Source organism: Eschscholzia californica, unplaced genomic scaffold (genome assembly GCF_041429995.1).
Source record: "Eschscholzia californica isolate CP2 unplaced genomic scaffold, dmEscCali1.0.p SCAF_3, whole genome shotgun sequence".
Classification (NCBI taxonomy): domain Eukaryota; kingdom Viridiplantae; phylum Streptophyta; class Magnoliopsida; order Ranunculales; family Papaveraceae; genus Eschscholzia; species Eschscholzia californica.
The window spans coordinates 53,350,235-53,361,091 of NW_028238420.1; the positions used below are offsets into that span (position 1 = coordinate 53,350,235).

Here is a 10,857-nt window from a genome sequence, read left to right on the forward strand (position 1 = left end):
GTTATACCATCTTTGTTGAATCGTATTGTGGATGCCCAAATTGATGATGAGTGATGCCAGAAACAGGTTTCGTTAATGCAAGGGACTGAGACTGAGTTCAGTACCGGGCAGGACGGCGTATTGAGATTTCGAGGGAGATTATATGTACCGGCAGATCCGGTCTTGAGACGGGATATATTAGATGAAGCACACCGAAGTAAGTACACAGTTCACCCCGGGGGTAACAAGATGTACAAAGACTTGAAGAGGCAGTACTGGTGGTCAGGGATGAAGAAAGATGTTGCGGAGTATGTGAGGAAGTGTAATGTGTGTCAGATGGTGAAAGCGGAAAATCGACATCCATCCGGACTCCTGGAACCGTTGCCCATTCCAGAGTGGAAATGGGAAAATATATCGATGGACTTCATCACAGGTTTAGCGCGATCTAGTAGAGGCTTTGACGCTATTTGGGTGATAGTTGACAGGTTGACTAAGTCGGCTCACTTCCTACCAGTGAAGACGACAGATAGTGGGGACCGACTGACACAGTTTTACATTAAGGAGATTGTCAGGTTACACGGAGTCCCAGTGTCTATTGTTTCAGACAGAGATTCGTCCTTTACTTCACGGTTTTGGAAGAGTTCCCAAACCTCTATGGGGACATCTTTACATTTCAGTACAGCTTTTCACCCTCAGACTGATGGGCAAACAGAGCGAGTTAACAGAGTACTTGAAGATATGTTGCGATGCTCAATACTAGATCTTGGAGGGAGTTGGCAAGATCATTTGCCTTTGGTGGAATTCGCATACAATAATAGTTACCAATCTAGTATTGGCATGGCACCTTTCGAGGCATTATACGGGAGACCTTGTCGGTCACCATTGTGTTGGACAGAGGCAGGTGACGCTAAACTAGAAGGACCAGAGGTGATTCGGGACACTTCTGAGAAAATTGCTTTGATTCGAAGTAGGCTCCAAGCAGCTCGAAGTCGTCAAAAGAGTTATGCCGACAACCAACGAAGGGATTTGGAGTTTATTGTTGGAGATGAGGTTTTGTTGAAGGTGTCACCTATGAAAGGTATTTTGCGATTTGGTAAGAAAGGAAAGTTGGCTCCTAGATATATTGGACCTTTCAGAATAGTTGAGAAGGTGGGAAAAGTAGCCTATCGTCTTGACTTGCCTGCAAGCTTCACAGGAGTCCACAATGTCTTTCATATTTCGATGCTTCGAAAACATGTGAGAGATGGAGATCAACATACAGTGATAGATTACCATGATTTGGAGCTCCAGCCAAATGTGTCATATGAAGAGGAACCAGTTCGTATCATTGATCGTAGAGAGCATGTTCTTCGCCGAAAGACGATTCCCATGGTCAAGGTTCAGTGGCATCACCACAATGACAAGGAAGTTACTTGGGAGCGTGAGGATGATATGCAACTTCGTTATCCTCATCTTTTCCCCTCATTAGGTACGTTCAATTTCGAGGACGAAATTTCCTTTTAGGAGGGGAGATTGTAACACCCTCACTTTATAGGGGTGCTATTAGCAAAAACGAGGGTGCAAATAGCAACACCCCTATAAAGCTTGAAAACCCTTTAACCCTTCCCGACCCTTTAATTTCTTTCACCCTTTTTATTTCTTTTCTTTTCATTAGCTGGGAATTGAAAGAAGGTAATACAACCTAGAGAGAGAAAGTGATTTCTAGAGAGAAGAAGTGTGGGAAAGTGAGGGAGCTTCAAAGGGTTACTAAAGGGTTTGGTTTCTTCTTCTTGGTGCTACAAAAAATCAAGTAGGTTTCTTCTTCCCTAGGGTTTATATAGCCCTCTTTAATTTTTAACCTAGTTTTGGATAGTAGTACTATAATAGCTTTGAACCATTGTTGTTTACTAGGTTATCATCAACTTAGAACTAATTAGTGATACCATATATATATATATTATGATTAGAAACTAATTACAACAATAACATAGTAACCCTAGATCATTATAGTTATATTAATGGAGTATACATATACCCGGACAGCAACCTAGGTTATTTAGGTTATATAAATATGGTATATATATACACCCGGACAGCAGCCTAGATACTAAGAATTGTTTGTGTTTATGTTATTTATGTTGATAATTGATTGTATGAGATGATGTGTATGATATTGGAGCATAAGTGCTATCAATAGTTGTGTGTGATATATTGCTTTAGGTTGTTAACCTAGAAAGCATAGGCTAGTCGGAACCAAGAATGGTTGGCTCGACATGTGGGTCGATTGCAAACACTAGTTACCATTACGATATTGGATAACTTGGTGGACCATGATCTTGAGTTTCGTTAATGGATTGAACTAAGACTGGTTGGCTCGACATGTGGGTCGATTGCAAACACGGGTTTGTCAATTTGATATTGGACAACCTAGTGGACCAGGGGCTTGGGTTCTAATATGGATTGACGGTTGTAATCCATAGGTGGTTGGCTCGACAGGATGATCGATGCAAACACAAGATCATTCTTGTGGACCACATACTTCTAGTGTGAGAAGTAATTACCAACTAGAGGTTGGCTCGCCTCCTGCTCATATGTAAAGTGCTCGTGTTGCACTGTGCTCGTGTTGCACGGATTCCCTTTTTGGGTGGTATCCTTTGTCTATTGAGAGGTTTAAGTCGATGCAAACACGAATGGTAAGTGACGCTATCTTGTGGACCTCAAAATTGGTTATGCCCCTCCAAAAGGGAAGTTGTATTGTATGAATCTCTTCAACCGTGTAACAGGTTGACTTCAATTGTGTTAGCACGAAAGGTGTAACATAATGGACTGTTATTATTGTTCTGTTGTTCGATACTTGGTTTTGTGTTGAATTGGTCTATTTAGACCTTAGGTAATTAGAAATCTACTAGCTGGGTTCTGACCCAGCCTACTATTTTTCAGGTGATAGAGATAGGGGAGCGCCACCAGCTTGATCCCAGTTCGTCAGCTCAAAGCTTCTTTCTTAGTTTTCGCTTTCGAGATTAGGTAGTTATTTGGAGTTTCACTTTCTAGATAGTTATTTGTTTCATTCGTTATTGTCCGACCTACGTGTCGATGATTCAGAACCATTGTTTGAGTTAAGGAAGTTTAATGGATTTCTTTTAGATGATTTATTGATTCTTATGAGCTTCACATTTGATATTATTTGTCTCTTTTGATGGATATATCGACTATGTTTACTGTTCTACGAAGAAATGCTTTGAGTTTAGGTTTTCATGGCGGCCGACGTGGAAATCTAGATTTGGGGCGTTACATTTCGTCAGAGTCTAGTCCCATTTCTGTCTTATTCATGAGGTACTTTGCATTTAAAGGTATGCAACTCTCATGAAGTTGGAAGAGAGAAATAACAATTACATCCATGTAAACAATGTGATTTTTATCACTTATGAATGGAAATCGATTCCCGTGGCTTCAAAAAAAAAAAAAAAACAAACAATTCATTATATCGAAAAATATTTGACGACCCACCGTCCACTGATTGAGAATGACTACACGCACCTAAAACACCAATAAAATTAAGTTACACTGTTTCGATCAGAACCCATCTTCCAAAATAGTCGCAAAGATTGATTTCTATATTCATTCATGGCTACTTCATCAATCATGGAGTTACTCCATCTCGTAACATTTTTTATACCAATTTCATTAAAAACTTCAATTGCTTTCTCAATTTTTCCACACTTTCCAAACATATATCCGGCCTCACAAGATTTTGTTAAAATTTGATGTAAAGGATCATTACGTGTTTGTTCATCCTTAGGATGGACTTTAAAATATTTCCTAGAAGATATGCTAAGACTGAGACTTGCAGCAGTGGTCTGATTAGCAAATATTATCGTTTTTCTATTTCCTTTTTCTTCCCAAATTCTTTCACTTCTTTCATGTGTATTTTCATAGGCCCGTAGCCATGCATATGGTCATCTCTTGTTATCTCATATTTCTTGTTTATCATGGTCTTGTTTTTTTTATTCGTTCGGCGTGTCTGGAACCCTTGCTTATCATGCTCTTTTGGCCAATGCTGATTAAGATTAGGATATTATTTTACTAGCATTTGAATCTAGTTTATTATTTATGTCGTTGTTGGTTAGTCAATCCTAAAATTAATCATACGAAATGTTGTTCCTGACCAGTTGCCAAATGAAGAATGCTCATTGTCAAATCCTAATGGGTGGAATTCCGTGACTAATTTTGTTCTACCTTATGTTTGAAAAGACGTAAATATTTATAATTAAAAAAAAAAAGATATATGAGCACTAAGAGTATAACTAATAATAAGGTACACCAACGACCCAGATTGGATTTTAAAACTCTAACCTCTCTCTTCACACTTTTTTTTCTTTTTTGAGAAATCGACTATTTTAATCGTTACAAGACATTGATACACCATGAAGATGTGATAAACACGACAGCCGTCTAAGTTAAACCGAAAAATGAATAAAGTCCAACAAGATGAAAGAGACTTAAAGCCCAACAAATCTATTCCTAAACAACCGGTAGCCTAGCCCTAGTTGTTGGCTCTTCACACTCTTGTATTTGAAGGAAAAGGTGATTCCTGAGTTGATTGAGGTGTCTGAGTTTATTCTCTCACTATATCAACACACAAGGTTGTTACTTTATCTCACTTGATGCAACTTCCTGCTGATTCTTCTTCTTCTTCTAATTTAGGGTTCTGAATTATCTTCTTAACAACATCAACGAAGAAGAGAAGTTCATATAAACTTAGTGAAATCGTCATAGCAAATTTCTTCTTCTTTTTCTTCAAAATGGCCTTGGTCGTGATTTGTGGGCAGCCTTGTAGCGGTAAATCGACTGCTGCTTCCTGCTTGTCCGATGCCCTTCAAACCCTAGAACAGAAGCCAACCGTCCGGATTATCGATGAATCTTCTTTTCATCTTGATCGAAATCAAAGCTACGCCGGTTAGCTCCCTCTCTCTCTCTCTATCTCTCTCTCTCTAGAATTCAAATATAGTTGCAATCATCTATCTTTAACCTTCCAGTTTAAATAGTTGTGTTTAGATAGCAATCCCTAATACTCTCTAATTGGGTTCTATAAGTGGATACTACAAAGTATGGGATTTGATCAATGGGAGGAAGAATATGTTTTAGGATACTTTTTAGTTTATATTACTATCATTCATGTGTAGTTGTCTGGTTATAATTTGAACTTGTTCTAGTTACTCTTTAAAGGAATTTAGGGTTTTCTTGAGTGATACCTAGTAATGTTCCTTAGTGTTAATAATATTGAGGTAATGTAAGAGATGATGTTTTCAAATTCATTATCTTTTATGATTCTAGCCCATAAAGTTGTTTGGGAAAGAGATAGTACTAAACTCTTTCTCTGGCTATCTTTAGCACCTAAAGTTTACTCTCAAAACAACTCCAGTAACACCTTCGCCTTGATGATAGAGTCTTATAAGGTGTTGGCTTTAATTCTAGAAGTCCCAAAATCGTCTTCTTTTATAATGTGTTAACCAATATTCAAATTTGACTCCATTAAGATATAGGATTTTTCAACCAAGCCCGTTTTAAGAAGAATGATTCACTTCAATCAGATAAAAATACAGAATTCGAGAATAAAGAGCAAACACCACCTACAGGATTACCATAAATGCCTTCTCGGTTGGTAAATACTTCAAACTTTGAATACTTTATAACTTAAACATCGTAGAGATCATGTGTTCGCCTCCTCTGAACCCATTCAGGGTTCCTCCAATCAAGTTATTTGCGCAAAAACCTTATGTGGTCGGGAGTGAGTGTCTTAATTGGTAGGAGGTTAGAAGATTTAAAAAACATTCCTTTAAATTGAACAATTTTATTTCCACAACGACTCTGTCACTGGCTTCTCACTTGCAGTTTGTATGTATGCATTTAATTCTTACTAGTTATGTATGCTTTCACTTTGTAACTGTTTAACAGTAGTAAATATCTTACTGTAATGTATGTGGTTTTCTTGCATTTCTGTAGATATGACTGCAGAAAAGAACTTAAGGGGGGTGCTCAGATCTGAAGTTGATAGATCCTTGTCGAAAGACGATATTGTTATTGTAGACTCTTTAAACAGCATTAAGGTCAGCAGTACATTTCCATGACATACGTATTTCCATGTATGTGTTTTTTTCATTTGTATGTACGCGTGTGCGGGTTATATTACGATATTGGTAGAAAATAAAGATTCATCTGAAAACTTATACACAAACCCCCCCCTTCCCGTACCCTTTTTGACGTTTCTAATTTGTGTCCTTTTGTAGAAATAGTGTTGCTATGCCTATTGGATCTACCTCTGTAAAGCTAACTTCCATTGGAGTTAATGATGTTTAACTCCAAAAGAAACTTCAGCTCAATTTTGCAGGTCCTTGCCTCTTGCCTTATGAACCTTGTGTTCACTGTTGTGTGCCTAAGAGTTTAACAGTTCACAAATTGTGATTCATGGATAAGGCTGCACAGGAAATCTGGATTCCGATGAGAGGAATCCGTCAGCAACTATAAAGTCCTATTTCTATTGTTGCTCCTGTAGGAGCTCCCTGGGTGTCATTGGATATTGTTCAGAAAAAAGACTATAAATTGAATGTATGATAGTGACACATATAGTCATTTACAAAATCTGTCTTTTCTTTTGTGGTTTACTTGCTAAATTATATTGTAACTTTTCAAAATGTACGAAAGAAAAGAAAAGATTTTCTTTGTGATAGATATTTGTGAAAGGTATCATGGAAGTCTTTAAGATCCCAATTTCATGGCTTTTTCAGTTTTCATTGATTATGCATTTCTCTTTTACTCTGACTTATTTTTATTTTTCAGCAGTTTGTTTTTGTGAACTGTAAAATAACTGGGCTAATATTTGCGGTCACAGGGTTATCGATATGAATTATGGTGCCTGGCCCGTGCTGCTGGAATAAGATATTGTGTGGTGAGGCTTACTTAATCTTCTGCTTGCACATTGTAATACTACCATTTCTTGTTGTTTTGGTCATTGCAATTCTAAGAAATAGGGAGTAAAATGGTCTGCTATTAAGACAACCTTTTCATGTTTTTTTCTGCTATACTTAGATTATTGATGCTAAATTATGACTTTTCTACAAATACCACATGTAGTATATCTGATTTAATTACTATTCCTACTCTTCCATTGTTACAGGTATATTGTGATTTAGAAGAAAATAATTGTAGGGAATGGAACAAAGAACGAGAAGGGAAGGGGGAAGCCTCATATAACGATAAGATGTAAGTTCAAACTTTAGTTCGAAGCAACTAATAACTTATCTTGATCCCGTTATTGTTTTTTGGTAACTGCACCTGATTTTATTTTATTTTAATTTTATTGCATGCTTATATACACCGTAGTTTCTTTTGGTTTTTTACTTCTAAGGTCCGGACTCCCGCCTTTGTGTGTATGCACAGTTTTCTATTGATTACTTCGTCTTTTAAAGAGTGTATCTAGTAGTAGATAATTGGTTCATGTAGCTATTTGTCACCATGAACAAGAAAAAATACCTCTGCTAAACCTGTAATTTGTTTTATAAGGTAACCTTCAGCCCTTAGTAGAAACAAAATATCCAGAATAACCCCGTAGTACAAACTGATCTCCTAGATATATCCATGCATAGTTCAAAAGTGGGTTGCTGGGGAGCATGATGCAGATATTATATGATTTATATCATTACTTATTGTGGCATGATGAGATTCATAGACCACTATAGGCGCAAGCTGTCACTCTTAGATGGGCTTGAGTCAGAGCAACCATTTTGACTACATCTACTTCATATATTGTTTATTTCATTTCGAGAGTTTTAGTTAGTTACTGTTCCCATTTTCTTAGAAGTTTCTAACCTATTATATATATATAGTTTCTGTTGTTGTTCTGAGTTTATGAAAGCAAAATGTGTGCTAAAGCATAAAGGAATTTCAGGACGTGTAGTCTTACCAATGTTTGGTTATAAATCCCCAATTAGTCCCCGTAGCCAAATTCCAAATGAATTCCTTCAGTTGTATGAACCTTTATATTAGGCCTCTACCGTTTTTTTTTATTGTTGCTACTACTAAATTTATTGAGTTGTATCCTTCTTTATCTTTGATTGGACAGATTCGAAGATTTGGTTAGAAGGTTTGAGAGGCCAGATAGGCGTAATCGATGGGATTCTCCACTTTTTGAGTTGTATCCTTCTAGAGGTACTGTTCTAAAATTCATGAATTAGTATGAATAGAATTTAATTGTATGAACTACAGAAACCGGCTTCAATTGGGTGACAAAAAAATAGATGTAATGTTCCTTCTTCAAGTTTAGGCATGCAAGTAACCTAACTAAGTTTTCTGAGTTATATACGGAGAGTAGATTAGAAATGGTTTCAGATACTATTAAATTATTTTATTGTTTTTCCTCATGGTGTCTTCTTAACCAGAGGGAATAGGACAATCATCTCTTGCTATTGTTGATGTTGTATCATACTTGACCAAGAAAGTGGATTCAAAGTCTCGAGATGTGAAAGTTCTTCAGCCAACAATTGCCACTCAAACTGTAAGTATCAGACTTTTGCATAAGCATCTCTCTATTCCAATAAGAGGGTTCAGAACTTAAGTAATAAGCCTACATTTTCCATTAATATGCAAAAGTTAAAATAGTAATTTGGTTAGGCATGTAGCAGATTGGTCCAGAATCTTAATTTTGAATGGTGAAAATAATAAGTTGATTCCCAAATGTCACAAACTTGAAAGACTATAAATGTCAATGGACTGTTTCTTGAGCACAAATTGGTTCGGTCATGATTTAGATCAGAAAGATTTGAAAGCCCTGCAGAAGAACAAATGAGAGAGGAAGAGAGTACTTTTGAAAAATAATATCTGTTATATCATTGTATTGTCTTACGCAGAAAAGGTCAGGCACGGTTCTTGGGCTAGTTTGCCGCACACTTTTATTATTGGGTTAATGATGTGGAGTGTGGACTCGGACCAAGTCCGTCCGAAAACTCATCTGGCCCCTATATCTATTAGTTTGCACAGTGACATGGTTTCTCAGAGTGATTCATTATGTTCTAAGCCCCATAGAGGGTTTAGTATTGAAACCTAACAAATTACGTGATGTAGATTGTTGCGGAAGCGTAAAAGTAATGGAATCTACCATTATTAATAAACTAAACTAACGAAATAAAACTGATAAAATAACGATAAACAATAAACTTGATTAATAATAAACTTGGTTGATAATATTCTCTGATCTGGTTAACAAAGACAGACTAGACTTCTCTTATATAGAGATTGTACTTTCCTAGATAGACTCAAATAAGGAAATAAGATAACTACTAATAATACTTTCCTTGATTGCTAAGACTCATAATTATGGAAACCCTAAATACTTAATTATAGAAACTACGCTAATGTAGCTTCTTGACCGTGAGGCCCACTATCACCATGGCCGTGAGGCCCAATAGGAAGATGGTCTCCATCATTACGCGGACAACACGATGCCTGACTCCTATTTCTAGGGAAATTAAATTACTAAAGCGGAATGAAGTTTGATGATCAGGTGTTTAGAATGGGAGTTATGTCATATTGTGCATCTCTATATTTCTGAACAAGAAATTTGTTGTGTTCAGGGTCGCGTAACAGAGGCAAATTCACTTTATGTGATGGATCGTGCAACACAGGTAGATACTTCTTATAAGCTATCTAGTATCTGAACTATTATTTTTCAAACATAACTAAAATTTGGGCAAAATTGGTCCACTTTTTTTTTTAATAAATCTTGATTTTTTTTTTTTCTTTTTTATGTAGGAGGTTATAAATGCAATAGTAGAAGCACAATCCCTGGCACTTGGAGGACCTACAAATAGCATTTCTCTTGGTCAACATTTGCCAACCATATCCTTCATTATTTAAATTTATTTCTTTTCTGGTTATCGTTAATTTATCTATTCGGTATTCACACTTCACATTGCATTAATATGCATACCGATGTTCTCGTGACGAATTTGAATCAACATGCAATGTTCACAAGTACAATTAGATAAAATATCTCTCTTTTCATAACCTTAGTATAGAAAGAGAGTGGTTTATGTGCATGCCAAATCCTTTGTATCGGTGTTTTGAGACCTTAACCAGCTACTCACATAAATATACAGAGATCGGTTGGGTTGCCACAGCTACGGAGCTTGAGACGTACATTCATAAAATTGACAACTCAATCCAGCTTGAGTGGGAGACCCCCACCTTCAGATGCAGATAGTGCGAAGAGGATGTTCGTCGACTACTTGAACAGGGAAGTAGCAGCTGTTTGATATATATATTTTGGGGTAAAATTACTTATCCTCGTACCTTATTTTACTGTCAAAAAAACTCGACAACTTCTTTCTGTGTATCATAGCAGAGAATATTTAACAAAATTCAAAACTATTTATGTTCGAATAGGTAGTCTGAAACGATTCCAATGTTATATTCCAAAACCAGTTTTATTCAGCTGAGTGGGTATAGTGAATAATGTACTGAATTTGATTGAACTCTTGTCTTCCTTTCTTGGCTTTTGGATGCTTGGTTTTCATTTGCTGAGGTTTTATGTACTTTCGACAGCTATCAGTAAAAAATGTGTAGTGAGAGCCTGGCTCATACAATTGGGCGGGCCGGTCGGGGTAGTATCTGTCTTGGGCACCCAATGTGATCGTCCAAAGTTGGGCATTCTGTATCAGGTATATAAGGCCTGGGGACTGTAGATTCCCACCCTTGTTGGAACTTGGAAGCTCTTACTTTAGGATTATTTACTGATTTTACTCGTTAGGCTAGCCAAAACTCACTTATTATCTTGCAACGAAAAAAATCATTTATTATCCTGGCAGCCTGGCTGCGGCCCATGGATCTATGAAATGTTAATTTGGA

At 36.8% G+C, this 10,857-nt stretch overlaps 1 protein-coding gene and 1 long non-coding RNA gene across 3 annotated transcripts; both read left to right on the top strand.

The window, feature by feature from the left end:
- The first annotated feature begins 4,462 nt into the window (after window positions 1-4,462).
- LOC147551828 (KTI12-like, chromatin associated protein) lies at window positions 4,463-10,484 on the top strand. Of its 2 annotated transcripts, XM_086667926.1 has the most exons (10): window positions 4,516-4,542; window positions 4,663-4,914; window positions 5,962-6,065; window positions 6,848-6,904; window positions 7,133-7,218; window positions 8,078-8,163; window positions 8,394-8,509; window positions 9,585-9,635; window positions 9,763-9,848; window positions 10,097-10,484. In XM_086667926.1, the coding sequence occupies exons 2-10, from the start codon at window positions 4,761-4,763 to the stop codon at window positions 10,263-10,265; spliced, it is 909 nt and encodes a 302-aa protein (XP_086524052.1). In that variant the 5' UTR covers window positions 4,516-4,542; window positions 4,663-4,760; the 3' UTR covers window positions 10,266-10,484. The 2 variants fall into 2 exon arrangements, with proteins under 2 accessions (XP_086524051.1, XP_086524052.1); XM_086667925.1 differs by having other exon boundaries at window positions 4,463-4,914; window positions 9,763-9,849; window positions 10,098-10,484.
- Window positions 6,075-6,685, top strand: LOC147551829 (uncharacterized). Its single transcript, XR_015237341.1, has 2 exons — window positions 6,075-6,346; window positions 6,442-6,685. It is a non-coding gene; the product is annotated as an uncharacterized LOC147551829 (long non-coding RNA).
- Window positions 10,485-10,857: the final 373 nt, after the last annotated feature.